The following is a 15,899-nucleotide window of genomic DNA, read 5'->3' on the forward strand; positions in this document are numbered from 1 at the left end:
GTCACTGGAGTTCAAAGGTTGTGACATGATCAGATCTGCACATCATGAATATCACTGATGGCCGAGTACAGGATGAACTGGTGTGGAGAAACCTACCAGCAGCTACTATAATAATCCAACTGTGAGTGAACAAGGCCTGCCCCCAAATGGGGGTACTGTCAGAGGAGAGAATAGGACATGTGAGGGAGATGCTGGGAAGCCTTTTTTGTGGTGTTAAGGAACTGGCAATAAAGTAGATGCCCATCAATCGGGGAATAGCTGAATAAGTTATGGTGTATGAATATAAGGGATTATTATTATTTTATAAGAAATGATGAGCAGCAAAAAGTTATTCAAACTATGCAATTTGATCCAACAGTGTTTCTACTGGGCATAATTATGTCCCAAAGAGATCTTAAAGGAGGGAAAAGGACCCACATGTGCAAAAATGTTTGTGGCAGCCCTTTTTGTAGAGGCAAGAAATTGGAAACTGAGTGGATGCCCATCAATTGGAGACTGGCTGAATAAATTATGGTATATGAATGTTTATGGAATATTATTGTTCTGTAAGAAATGACCAACAGGATGATTTCATAGAGAGCTGGAGAGACTTACATGAACTGATGCTGAGTGAAATGAGCAGAACCAGGAGATCATTATACACAGCAACAAAAGATTATACGATAATCAATTCTGATGGATGTGGCTCTCTTCAACAATGAGATGACTCAGGCCAGTTCCAATTGTTCAATGATGGGGAAATTGGAACACAAGGTTTTGCAAGGGCTAATGCTGAAGAATCGTCCACACATATGTTTTAAAAAATAAAAAGCTTTAATAAAAAACGAAAAGAAATATTGAGCAGGCTGATTTCAGAAAGGCCTGAAGAGACTTACATAAACTGATGGTGAGTGAAATGAACAGAACAGAAGATTATTGTACACAGCAACAAGAAGATTATGTGATGATTTGACTGTGAGGGATTTAGTTCTAAATAATGAGATTGATTCAAGGCAATTCCAATAGATTTGGGATTGAAAATGCCATCCACATCCAGAGAGAGAACTGTGGAGATTGAATGTCAGAGCATAGTATTTTCACTTGTAGTTTTTTTATTTTTTGTAGAAATTTTTTATTTCTCTTTTGAGTCTGATTTTTCTTGCACCAATATGACAAATAAGGAAATATATTTGAAAAAATTTCAGAGGCATGATTTCAAAAAGGCATAGAGAGAGTTGCATGAATTGATTCTAAAGTAAAGTGAGTAGAACCAAGAGAACATTGTACACAGCAACAAGATTATGCAATTATCAATTCTGATGGATATGGCTTGGTCTTGTGATTAAAAAAAAAAAAAAAAAAAAAAAGCCAGAGAGGGGACTGTAAGGACTGAGTGTGTACTACAACATAGTATTTTTACTTTTTATGTTATTTGCTTGCTTTTTCTTTTTTTCCCCCTTTTTGATCTGATTGTTCTTGCGCGACGTAGTAACTATGAAAGTATGTATAGAAGAACTGCACATGTTTAATATATATTGGATTACTTGCTGTCAAGGGGAGGTGGAAAGGGGAAAGGAGGGAGAAAATGATTTTGCAAGGGTGATCGCTGAAAACTATCTTCACATGTATTTGAAAAAATAAAACTATTATTTAAAAAAAATTTTTTTAAAAAGATATATTTGGCTGAATACGGGAATAGAGACAGAGGAGAACGAGGGATGACACAGGTTGTAAGCCTGGATGACTGGAAGGATGGTGGTTTTCAACAGTCTGAGAAGATAGGAAAAAGGAATAGTTTTCAAGAAAAGCTAATAAATTCAATTCTGGACAAGTAAGTCAGAGGGAATTATGTCTTGTTAGTTCTGTCTACTGTTTGTCTGTCTCCCTCTCTTGGTTCTTTTTGAAATAAAATACCCTTTTAAGGCTAACAAAGCACTTTTCTCCAAACAATCCTGCTAGGTTGAATAGAAATGATCAATTTCATGAATGATGAAAATAGACCAGAGAGATTAAAAAATGCTGACAGTATGATCCACACCATTTATTTTCTGTGCAGTGACTGGCCTCAGAGGTATCTAGCAGTAGTTTGGGAAGAGCTGCTCTACCAAAAACAGACAAAAAGTCACAATAACTGTCATCAAGCCATGTACTTCAACTTTCATTGACAGCCATCCTATCTCCACATTTTCGAATACACTCAATGACTCTTCCCAGCTCTGAGAAGATGGTAGGATAAGACACTCAAGAACATTAAAAACTGAGACTAAAACAAACCAAAAGAACACAGAATTACAAAGCCTAGGAAAGTTAGAAGCACTAAAACTCAAAACAAATAAGAGACTTGAAGAAGGAAGCTAAGGACAGTGAACAAGTTTTAAAACCTGTCTTGCTCAGAGCAGACAAGGTAATTAAGAGATGAGAGTAAAAGCACAAGTGCTTAAATACTCAACCCTTACTCTGGTCTGGGAAGAATCCAACAAAAATGGCTCATCAGCAAATAACCTTCAAGACCATCTCACTATATTTAAGAGAGCATCCAACTGACATTAATGAATTCACACTATGAAGCCCTGACTACAGTATCCCAGGGAATGCACATGACTGCTGGGTCCTTATCAATGACCTCCAAGAGACCACAAATAATTAGGAATATGTCACAAGAGTAGGGAAATATGAACTAGACTGGTAACCATGACTTGAATCCATGACAAAATTCTAGCACATAAAAAAGGGATAGTTAGTGAACATCTACAAAAGGAAGAAAAGATTGCAGAGTCAAGAAAAAGTTATACCAAATTAACTTCCATCTCCTTTTTTAATACGTTACCTGACTGGTAAATCAAAGGAACCATGTAGGTAAAAGACTATAATAGATTTAGAACTGGAAGGAAGCTCAAAGAGGTCATTTAGTTCAACATCCTCATTTTATAGACAAGGAAACTGAGCTACAGAAAGATAAAGACTTGCTCAATGTCACAACTAATAATCGGGAAAACTAGTACATGAACTCTTGCCATCTTTCTATTATAACATGTTGAACTGCTTAGATTCTAGCAAAGTATTTGATAAAAGTCTCTCATCCATTCTTCAGGGCTAGTAGTAAAAGTAGATAACAATACTTGTTTATGATTATTAAATAACAGGTCAGTATCAACTTGAATAAAAGCTTCTCAAAATCATAGAGGGCACTAGAAGGGATGATTCACTTCTATAATTCAATGTTTTTTCCCAAAGGCACTTTTCTTATAATTATGTGAGGTAAGAAATACATCAAATATTAATAACCTTTTATAAGCTCTGCAATTAAATAACTTGTTCATGATCACATAAGCATTCTAATAAATAATAACTATAGGATTTGAATCTAGATCCTCTCACTACAAAACTAGTAATCTATTCCCTTTATCATGTGCAATGACAGAAATAGGAAAATTTATGCTAGAATTAAAATACTGGCCTGAATATTCACATTCACATTAAATAAATAAAAAAATTTCACAAGAACAAAATATCTAGCTACATATCAGCTCATCTGAAAAAAAACGCCTATGGAGCAGTTCAAAATGAACCAAATGTATAATACAGTAGCCAAAAACCCCAAATACTGTCTTCATCTACATGGAGAGACCCATAAGATACAAAATTAAGAAGAGCCACATCTCACTAGTCAGACTACATGTTAAGAAGGCTATCATTAAATCAGAGATATTGAGAAGAAGCCCTCCAAAAATGGTAAAGTGCCTTGTGGTCATACACAAACTATCAAGATCTACTGAAAGGCCTGTGAATATTGAAGAAGACTCCCGAGAGATGTGAAAGCAATTGTGAAGTACTTCAAGAACAAGGATTATAACTGTCATTCAAAAGCAGAAGGATAACCAAAGGATAGGGGTTCTCCTTCTTTGAAGGTCTTCAAGCAGAGATTAGATGATCACTTGGCTATGGTACAATGGGAATTCTTTTCATATACATGGGCTAAGCTAGTGCTAGTATGTTTAGCCAGACGGCTAAATCAGGAACAATAAATGAGTTTCAAGAGGTAGATTTAGGTTTGCTTTAAAAAAATTCCTAACAATTAGAATAGTTCCCAAAACAAGAGCTGCTCGCAGACATGAGCACAAAAGTTTTGCAGCGAAGGTTAAATATCACTCATCTGCTAAGATGTAGAGACAATGCTTATTCAAGTATAGGATGGATTAAATGATCCTCCTAGCTTTGCAATATTATGATTCTATGAAATCTGAGCTCATGCCCTAAGTATATTTCAACAGGTTCTAAAGGTATCACTATATTATAGGACAGTTTAATTATAGATACATATCATGAAAACTCCAAATCATGTAACCCAAAAGATGAAGAAAAATTAGCCAGTATACAATGAACATTTAAATTAAGGAAGATTTCCAATAAAAGTATTTTGGCACTCAAAGAATGCTTCATTTGTCACTTACATGGAATAACCTCATCACCTAATACCAGGATTTACACAGGATCAAGAAAATATAGCTATAATCTGCTAAACTACCACAACAAAAATTTACCTGCAAACAGAACATGTTAAAAATACTTTCATTAGCAGAACTATGAAAGCATGATTCAGAGAAAATGCCACCAATCAAAATGAACTCTTAAAGCTAGCCAGATTATAAAAATTTGCAACTCACTTCACCTTTATCTGCTACATTCATAAGGTTTAAAAAACAGGATGTTCATGCAAATATCACCTTTAGTGTAATTTATCCTGTGATTAAATGCAGTTCTAATTTTGTACTACATACAGTTACAGTTGACTAATACTAACTTTAAGAACTAATATAGGGGCAGTTAGATGGCACAGTGGATAGAGCACTGGTCCTGAAATCAGGATGACCCGAGTTCAAATCCGACCTCAGACAATACTTCCTAGCTGTGTGACCCTGGGCAAATCACTTAACCCCAATTGCCTCAGGAAACAACAACAAAAGAACTTTTAGCTAGAAACAATTCATCACATACTACCAAAGAACAAAATAATTCTGGCAGCCAAAATAACTTTCAAACTTCAAAAGTTCTTATACTTTTATCTATTAATAATTACATAACAAATATAAACTATAAACTGTCGTTTCAGGATTTTTAAGTGAAGAATAAGACAAGTTCAAAAGTCTTTAATTAGAATACAAATTTTAGAAGATATGAAGAGAACACCCCTAAAACAATTTATGATTTAACAAATACTAACAAATACCAATAAACTAGTATTAAAATTACAAGGCTGTTCCTCAAAACCAAAAGGAGATTCTATCACTGAATTCTCAGACAATCTGAATTATAAGCAAACTAGGAAAAAAAGTTAGCAGTGCTACCCTATAATACATAAGAACATTAAGGTAAGCAGATCCAAAATGCTTTTCAGCTTTTCCCTCATTTATCAAATAGAATACTCTCTTGCAGATTTACTCACATGCTGTATTTCCTGCTGGCTGGCTCGGTAGTTTTTCTTGGTTAAATTGTCCACCAGGTAGCTGATTTGAGACAAGGCCAGCGAGAGCGAGTCAAGATTCATTGCTGGTTGGGGCGGAAGCAGGCGGCCGAGCCCGGCGCAAAATCACCATTATTCCCCTTTAGTCACCTCAGAGACAGGTTAATTCTTTCTTGTAATTAGCCTATATCTGATTTCTGTAGAATTTCTTCAGTTCTTCTTTACCAAGGATCTTATTCTGTTCTGAAACATGGCACCTGAAAGAGATTCAAAATTTCAAATGATATTAATTTTTTAGAAATAAAAGCCCACAAAAATTTTTTTGAAAGAAATTGAAGAGTATCCTTTACTTCTCTAAGACCATTCTTTCAAAAGTAAGCTACCAAGCTCTTTCTCTAGTCCCATTCCCAGTTCTAGTATAGGGCTCAAATTGACATATTCTTAAAGAGGAGCAGTTTGGAGTGGCAATCTATTACCATGTGAATCCATTCACCATACCTCTTTCACTCATCAGTGGAATCACACTCTTAAAATTTAAGTTCTGTAAGTATAAGAAATTATTTTCCTTTATATTAGTTTCCTTATCACATGTACTGTGTTTGGCACTTAAATGCTATTTAAATTCATACATATAGATAAAAGATATAAAGATCGGTCAGGTGCAAGGAAAGAAAATAGAAATGAGTTAGCTTTTCTTTTCAAATCTTGACAAAGATTCACTATTAAAATTTCTACAGAATGATAGTCTGGTTTTACTAGCATTAAGTGCTTTGGACTTGGTGAGACATAAGCAATATGAAATACCATAAAATAGTGGTAATAACTCCAGTGTTCTATCCTACCACTAATCAAGATTATTGTTTTTCATTATGTTAACATGTTAACTCATTATTGTTAAAGTTCACAGATAAGAGAAAAATATTCCAATTTGTCAGGGGTTAAAAAATTACCTGTTACACACCTATATAATACATATATAGAGACCCATTTATTCATCTTTTTCTTAATCCAATTAATTAATCCAAACTTGCAAAATTAATAGCTTGCAAAACTAAAGAATACAATTTAATTAACTTTGCTACCCAGAAAGTCAGATAGTTCTGATAGTAGTTTCAATTTAAGTTGTACATAGGACAGTAAAATACCTAGCAAGGTAGGACCATCAGAATCACATTCCTTCTAATTGTGAAGAAGCTATTCAGTAGAACAGAGCAAAACAGCTAAAATGAAAGGAAGCTTATCAGTTTACTTCCAGACACCTGACACAAACCCAAACTGCAATATAACTACAAGAATTCACTAGCCCCTCATTCCCTCTGCTCCCTCAGTATGGGACATGTCTTTATTACTTTTGTTTTGAATGCTATTTGATGGGGACAGGCTCATCCAATGTCGACTCAGAAGTGCAATGAAGCAGAGCAGAGAACTTAAGCTTTAGACCTAGGTCCGTCACTATCAGTTTCACCTTGGACAAGTCACTTAAAACACTGAATGAGGAGGCCTCAGTTTCCTTAATTGTAAGATGAGGAGTTGGAAGTAGAAGTTTACTTTAAAAAAAAAAAAAAAAAATCCCTTCAAACTAATTCTAAAGAATCCCCAAGCTTCATAATAGAAGCCTATTGCTGGATTAGAAAGAGTACATTGTTCAGAGGACACAAAGCAAATGTTTGTTTACACGGAGTAAAGGGTGGAAAAGGGGGGGAGATGTGTACAAGGATAAATGAGGGGCAGTGTACAAAGCCCTGCTAGCCCTTCTCTCTTGGGGGATAAGTGCTCCTGCTGTGTTTCTATTTCTCTTCACCGGAATGCAATAAGATATCCTAATATAAAAATATCGATATTATAAGTTAGTGATGCCAACATAAGCTGTGCTCAGAAATTTGTTTTAATTCTACTGAAAAACTTCCAAGACATCAATCTCTAGAAACATTATATAGGGTGGTTAAATTCCCAGAGCAGTTTACAAAAGTCTGGATAGCACTGTACCAGTAAAGTTTAACTACTGTGTGGTACAATGTTTCTATGGGAAATTTTTTTTGGACCTTCATATCCAATTATTTAAAATGAGAAGAAATATATTTGAGATTCCCAAATTCACAAGGCTATGAACAGACAGCCAATGTGCATGGTAGCCTGCTTTGTAATTGACCCATCTATATGAAGATAGGCTCATGGCAGCAATTCAAAGTCATCTACTTATGTTTTAGAGTCTAAGCTATCTAGAAGATCTATTTTTTGGAGCAGAGATCCCATGAAATTTCAATACCTTAAATTCCAGAACACTTCAAATCAAAGACTATGATAGGCCAAAGAAACTACCTGGTCAAGATTCCTGTAATAACAGAAAATCAGATTTCTCCCAGCCAAACAAGTACACCTTGCCATCTCCCACAAATTAAAATGGTCTTAACCCACCTCTCAATTCCCCTACAAAACAACTTACAGTACCAGCAAATTGCTTTGATAGTTTATCTACTAATAAAAAGTATTTTTATGAAAGATTTTTTAAATCACTAGCTCAAGATTTTGAACAAAATGTCATTTTCTTAAGATATCTACTATATAGGTATTACAATTATCATATAAAGGAGTACTATACCAAAAGAAATTCAATATTTGAAACTTATTAGATAGATTTTCTCCCTCAATATAATTCACTGAATCCAAAATACAGACTTTTAAGATGGGAAGAGGAAATAGACTCCTTTTATTAAGGTAGACTTATTCTAATGTTTGCAGCTCAATTGTATACAAGGTACATTAAGGTGTTCACCCTATCTTCAGGGAGCTCATAATCTAGTGATAAATATAAGCCACATCCACCATAATCTAGTGATAAATATAAGCCACATCCACAAGTAAGATATAGAATGCAGTGTATGAGAGTCATAAAAGTGCTAGCTCAAGGGAGTAGAATAGAATAAGAAGGTAGGATTTAGATTATGCTTTGGTGGTGTTCAGTCATGCCCAACTCTTTGTGGCCCCACTTGGGCTTTTCTTGGTGAGATCCTGGAGTGGTTTGTCATTTCCTTCTCCAGCTCATTTTACAGATAAGGAACTAACTAAGGCAAATAAAGTTAAAAGTGACTTGCCCAAGGACTACTTTTTCACTATTATTCAATTTAATTAAAAAAAACTTATATTAAGTATCTGCAGCATATTCAAAGGCACTATACTGAGGAAAATGAAAAATTTCTATAAGACAATTCCTACTCTAAATGAAACTTAGTCTAAAAGAATGATATATACAACCATAATTTATAAATGAGTTGCTTCAGAATAACATGGACCTTAACCTTTTTACTTGTTAAGCAAAAGGAAACCACTGAAGAGATTTCAGCAGAATAACTGGAAATTAATTTGGAAGATTGGTATGAGGAATAAATTAGATGGGGAAGAGGCAGGAAGATCTGTCAAAAGCTTTGCTATTGTTGCTATTTGTTTTTCATTCTAAAAAAGGACCATGACATACATATTAGAGAGGTGATGCCATGACATGCAAGGGAACTGCATTAAAGTAAAGAAGGGCTGTGAAAAGTCACCTGCCTCACTCTCCCCTCCAGAGTCAACTGGGTTCAGTGGCCAGACAGGGATCAACTCGACTGCAGATGGCCCTGGAGGCTGTGGGAGGCCTTGGCCTTTTAAGCTAAGGTCTTTAATCTTTAAATGGGCTTAGGCTTAATTGAGGAAACTAGGGAGAAGGGAGAGTTGTGTTGCCCAACTGTCCAGTTCTAGTTGGTTCTGAGTGGAGCAACTCCTACTCACAAAAGTTAGTTATCCTTTGTTCTCAAAGAGAACCATGACATTCCAAGTGAACCGAATTCAAATGTTCAAAGTCACCAGTCTTACTTTCTCCTCCAAAGCCAACTGGGTCTAGTGGCAAGATATAGGTCAGAACTGGAAATGGCACCTCATTAGAATGCTAGTACAATAAAGAAAGGTACAGGTAAAGTGAGAAAAGGAAAAATATGAATAATAGGGAGAACAGAAGGAAAAGAAATAGGGCCCAGGCTGATTATGAGAAGGATCACACCAAAGTTTTAAATTGAAAAAACAAAAAAACAAAAAAAAACCAAGTGAACAGTGTTGTAAGGAATAGAAATAGTGAGATTAAGAGTATGAATAGTTTGGCAAGTTTGATAGGACCATTGTATATTCAAGTATCTATATTATATAGACAGTTGAATAAATCTATCTGGAGCTCAGAAAAGAGACTAAACTGAAAATAAAATTTTGCAATCAACTGGATACAAATGAAAAATAAGATAATAATGGGAGCTACTGACATAGTCAAAAGAAAAAATGTAGAAGAGAAGCTCAAAGGAATTAAAAAGCTTAAAGAAAATGGGAAGTGATAGAGATGGAAGGAAAACCAAAGGACAATGTCTCTAAAGCCAGGAGAGAAGAGGAGACTGTTCAGAAGAAAATTATCAATATCAAAAGTTATAGCGAAATCAGGAAGAAATTTGAAGACATTTATTACATTTACTGATTGGGAAACCACTGGTAATATTTGAGATATATGTTTCAGCTTGGGAAGGGCATGACAACTCAATTCAAACAGGCAGAGTGTTTTTCGAGAAACTTTACCCATTTTTAAAAAATATTCCCTTACTTAAGCCACCCAAACAGTATAATCACAAAACAATAAGTAACCCTTTTAAAACACTGACTTATCATTCAACTTGGACATTATGGTTTAAGAACTGATTTAATACAGGATCATCTGAAAATGTGTCTCCAACAAGAACATCAAAGTCAATGAATCCTATTTGCACAAATTAAATTTTCATCATGCCAGATTAAAATACACCAGTGAAATGCTCAGCATGCTTTAACAGACTACCTGTTTTAATAAAGGGACAGCTGCAAACTGCATTTTAGGATTGACTTCCCAATTTCCACTTGTATGGATTCAACAAAAGAATGGATAAAACCTCTGAAAAAGGCAACTAGATGGCACAATGGATAGAGCTTGACCACAGGCCCCACTTTCTAACCACTTCACCACCTACCTTGTCAGAAAAACTTTAGTTTAAATCTGGCCTCAGACATTTACTAGCTGTGTAACCTTAGGCAAGTCAGCCTGCTTACCTCCATTTCCTCATCTGTCAAATGAGCTAGAGAAAGAAGCGGCCATCCCTTCTAGTATCTCTACCAAGAAAAGCCTCAGAGGGGTCACAAAGAATCAGACATGATCGAAATAACTGACCAAACTTTTGAAAAAAGTATTTCTTTAATCATACGAAACAATTACATTGTTAGGTAAAGGCAGTATTTAGTTCCGTGTGTCATAAAGTTGATGAAGCTGTCATTGTTAATCTTTAACTTTAGGAACTACACAGATCTCTAGTGCCTTTGAACAGTTAAAGTACGTTGTGTTTGTTTTCTTGGTTAAGCCAAAATCTAGACTCTTTTCTTATCCCACTCTTCACATACACTTTTAGCCAAAATGTCCCAGCTGTTTTCTGATTTTCCCTCACAAGTTTCATTTACAACTCACTAGGGCACATAGAATTCAGAAAGTTCTGACACTCACAAAATCACACGTGCTAAATAAGAAATTTATTCAGCCAGAGAAACTGATCTCTCTCCTTCATTCTCTCTCTCACTTTTGGAGGAAGATCCAGGATAAAATCCTTTAAGTGTGGCCATAAAATCATAGCTTTCAAGTTGGTAAACACCTTCCATTTTATTAAGAAAACCAAAGCACAGCAAGGTGGTCTTGCCCAGGATTATACAGCTAGTGTCTGACAAGGGGTTTAAATCCAGTTTTTCTGACTGAAAGGGCAGTGCTCTATCCACTATGTCATGCTGCCTCATTTAATCTAAATTCCTGGTTTTCATCCATCCCAAAATGTCATGGTGGGAAGGGGGACAGGAAATAACCAATAAGAAAAATTCCTAATGTCAGTAGCATTGAGTGTCAATGACAAATTTTTCACCTTTGGCAAATCGATTCTCATTATCATTCCAACTCCCAAATACTTTCTCTAAATTTTCTTGCCTCATTCAGTGGCTAATAGTCTACTCTCCTTACAACTCAAAACAAAAATTTTGGTCTGGTATCTGTCCTCTCCACAAGTGCCAAGAACAATCGAAGTGTGCAAGTAACCCACCCCCATCCACTCTTATTCCATAAACTCCAGACTCTCCCTTTTCCTTCTTGATATTCAGAGATACTTCACACTGGTTTAAAAGGCCTCTTCTTCTTGGCCATTTCTCCCTTCTTTGCACTTAACATTTCATCCCCTTGTCTTGAGGCATCTGCACCTGCTACAATGTGCTTGTCCCCATCACTACTACCATGAGTTCAGCTGTCTCACTTACTACTACCCTCAAGTACTGACTCCTTCAAATATCATTTACTGGTGATTTACTGTTAGAGATTCCCTCCCCAATCACTTTGTATTTATTTTGTATACATCTTGTATTTCTTCAACTACCAAAAGCACTAGCATTCTGAATAGAATGGAATCTCCTTGAAAGCAAGGACCCAGTTCACTTCTGAATTTGTATTCCCCATTCCTAAAAATGGTTTCTATATGGCAGGGGCTTCAATTCTGTTAACTGATTAATTCTTTTTCATACACCATATTCTTCAATTTTTCTCTTAATAAGTCCATCCATTCCCACAGTCACTACTGAAGTCCTGGCTTTCCCTATGAATCAATAAATATTTTCTAAACACCTTTCTGCCAAGCACTAAGCTAGGTGCTGCTTATGCAAATTCAAAAATGAAAATAGCCAACTGGTGATATATGCATTCAGATAAGTTATATACAAATAAATATAAAGTGATTGGGGGGAGGGGGAGACTATTAAAACTAGGGTGATATTTTAGTTAAGCTTTACAAGAAGCTACAAGTGGAGATAAGGAAAATATTCTAGGCATGGGGACAGACAGTGCCAAGAAGAGTGTATACACATACACACATACAAGGACTACCAAGCAAACTAGTTTGTCAGGAGCAGAGACAGAGAATGAGAGACAGGATTTGGGGGGGGCGGGGGGGGAAGGGGTAGGCAGGAAGAGGTTAGAACCAGCTCATGAAGAGCTTTAAACACCAGAAGTGTTATTTTATCCTAGAACAAACAGGGCACTACAGAAGCTTCTTGAGGAGTTAAGTGACATGATCAAACCTGTACTTTCAAAGAGGGCTTCTTAAATTTTTTCCACTCACCACCTCTTTTCACCAGAAAAATTTTTATGTGACCCCAGGTATATAAAATAGGCACACAAATAAAACGTTTACTGATAATAAATAATAATTTTTTCAACTTCCATATTCAATCAAGAGACATCATACCAGGCATCATATGGGGTCTCAACCCACAGCTTAATAAGCTGAGCTTTAGAATAACAACATGATAGCTAAATGGAATCAGAGAGAGAGACTGCATGTTAGAAGATTAATTAGCAAGATAAGGATAAGGACTATGGTGATTATGCTACAAGAAAAGAGAATGTATGTAAAATTTGGAGTCAAGCTTGACTAATACTTAGAGAAAAGGTCTTTAAATTCCCATAAAAATTTTAATCCTATAAACAAGTTGTTACTTTAAAAATAAAAATTGTACTATATGGTAGCTTTTAAAAAGTAGAATTAGTCTTTTGAAGTTCATCTGTTAAACAGTTATCTTAATGGTTTAAATGTGATACTTTCAACTTTCTTTTAAATTCTGCAGGAAACTACTTATACACATACCCTCAGTTTCCATTCCTTTTTTTTTTCTTTTTAAATGCATTCTGACTATCAAAGTGGTTCCTATATTTAACTTTCCATTACTAATGGAGGGCTAACTATGAATAACCCAAACATGGTTAGCCAAAATAATTTATATTCATAGGTAAAAGGAACTGAATAGTTTTTGTTTTGTTTTGTTTTTTTCTAGATGGAGGAAGGCGCTATAAAAAATAAACATGCTTTAGTTGCAGGAATGTTAGTTTGAAATTAAGAATTTGCCAGGAATATGGCACTAAAGTGAAAAAAAAAAATCAAGAAATGGCTCTATAGTAAAGAGAATATGCAACTTTAAACATTTTGACTTGCTCAACTAAAAATACAAATCAGTATTTTTTTTTTTAAATTTCAAGGCCTACTAATACCAAACCAGATTATATGGGCGGAAAATTATTCAATCTAATAGTACTCTGTAAATCTTAACATATTTTGCATGACACATGGCAGGATGACACTGCAGACACAGGATGACACAGCTGGCCTCAGACCTGGGTTTGAGTCCTGTCTCAGACACACATGGCTAAGTGACTCAGCAAGTAACTTAAAGCTTCCAGGGCTACAGACAATGAAGACTAAGGCTAATCAGTGTATCTGCAAAAATAAATGGAGTTTAGGAATCAAGTTTTATTGAACGCAATAGATAACTTAAATTTCCTCACACTTAAAAGATTAAGAAATAAAAGGAAGTCAGAAAGTTCTAACCTCTAAGACCTTACTATAGTATTCAAGCCAATATCTTAATAGCATGTTTTCCAGCATTTATTTTTTAAGTTACATTTTCCAACAATATAAAATGTAAGACTGCGCAAGATGTCAATAACTAGAACATTCTTCAAATCACTTAATTTAAAAAAAAGTGGAAACCACCTAGAGACAGAAAAGAAGTGCGGAACAGTAGAAAATAACAGTCAGGAGCACTAGATTAGAATTCACACACCAAATAAACATTAGCAACTTTGCCTCATGGAAGACTTATATTATTTTAATTTAATCTTTTCTACCTTAAATAAATTTTCTACATTATCATGCTTTCTTTCTTAGAGGAGTCACAAATTATAACAAAATTAAGATTAAATGCTCATATTCATTTTAAGAGGCTGTCTTTTCACACATTAAACATGTTTGTGAACTTTTCTACCAAAAGTCAGGACTTGGGATAGCACCAGATCAGCAGCAATGTAGAACTCAAAAAGGAAAACAAGATCATTCTCATGCACACAATGTCAATGCCAGATTATTGTACACTCCATAACATGTGGAAGGATTCACTGTGTGCATACTGACATTTTGGTACACGGTAACATAAACACATCACCTTCAAAACATGCTTTTGATACACAAGTTAACCACCCACTCCATTCTACTCCCCCATCTTTTAATTTAGTGATGATAAATGTTTTCTTTCTAAGTGACAACCTAGACAAATTGCCTTAAGATCAGTTTTATGACCATTTGACAAGTCTTTAATTCTTACCTTTGACTTGTTTGTCACTGTTCCCACTTTAACTTCCAGTCAAACTACTCAAAAAGTGATCAATAAATTCAAAACACCACTACAGGAAGAAAGAAAAGCCATTCATAAATAGGTAATACTAAATGTACTGGCTCCTACCAAAAAACACCATTTTCACCAAAACAGAAGAATATCCAACAAACATTTAAGCTCTTGTTCTGAGCAAGGTACCTACCCTCAGAAAGTTTACCTACTGAAGTCACCATTCATCTAGTGAAAGAAAACAATTTCTACAGGCAGTATGAAATGTTTAGGGGAGGTAAGGTTACATGATTGGCAAGATGATTTAATGCCCTCATTTCTATTTTGTTTCCATGGTCATAGAAAAAGGAAAAGAGACCCTGTTTTCAAGATAATGAGAAGGATCATGACCTGTTCTCAATACAACAGAACATAGACCGGGCTAAAAGACATAAGCAAAGCTACTATAGGAACACAGATGGAGAGATGCTTTCTGGTATGAAAAAGATAAGGAAGAAGAACAACAACCACCAAAAAAAAAACTGTACTTGAGCTGGTCCTTGAAAGATCAGTAGGATTTCAACAGGTGGGCAGAATATATTAGACAGAAAGAATAATATGAACAATGGCAGGAAGGATGGGAAAGTTTAGCTAAAAGCAGAATGTGAAGGAGCGTAGTTAGAGAACCCTAGAATTAAGTCAGCTCAGATTTGTAGGAGGTCTAATGCAGGGGGTTCTTAATCCAGAGTTCATTAACTTTAAAAAAAAAAAAAAAATTGTACTAAAATAAGTGGGTTATTTTGTAATCCTATGTATTTTAATGTATCTATCTAAAAACATTATCTGAAAAGGAGTCCATAGATTTTACCGAACAGCTAATGAGGTACACACACACACACACACACACACACACACAAAACTAGAATTTGGGCTGTATGCACTAAGCAACAGAGCCCCTGAAGATTATCTAAGCAAAAGAATATCATGATCCAAGAAGGAAAGAAAGACAGGTAATTATGACATATTTTGATGGAATCAAGGACCTAATCTTGTTTTTATACAATGATAAATGCCACCTCCAATAATAATAGCTAGAATTTATACAGGGAGTCTCCTATGTGCCAGGCACCGAGCTAGATGCTATTTGTACAGCACTCATTTATCCTCAAACTACCTTAGTAAATTCTCTTTTTACAGCTGAGAAAACTGAAGCAGAGATTAAGTGGCTTGCTGAGAATCA

At 35.2% G+C, this 15,899-nt stretch overlaps 1 protein-coding gene across 9 annotated transcripts in view; it reads right to left on the minus strand.

Annotated features, from left to right (window-relative positions):
• The window catches only part of CNOT1 (CCR4-NOT transcription complex subunit 1), a 94,020-nt gene that overhangs the window by 73,070 nt on the left and 5,051 nt on the right, over positions 1–15,899 (minus strand). For all 9 annotated transcript variants that reach the window (XM_031949952.1, XM_031949953.1, XM_031949948.1 and 6 more), the window contains exon 2: positions 5,423–5,697. In XM_031949952.1, coding sequence (XP_031805812.1) covers positions 5,423–5,524 — 102 coding nt within the window. In that variant the 5' untranslated portion in view covers positions 5,525–5,697. The remainder of the gene's footprint in view (positions 1–5,422; positions 5,698–15,899) is intronic.

Source organism: Sarcophilus harrisii, chromosome 2 (assembly GCF_902635505.1).
Source record: "Sarcophilus harrisii chromosome 2, mSarHar1.11, whole genome shotgun sequence".
Taxonomy (NCBI): Eukaryota; Metazoa; Chordata; class Mammalia; order Dasyuromorphia; family Dasyuridae; genus Sarcophilus; species Sarcophilus harrisii.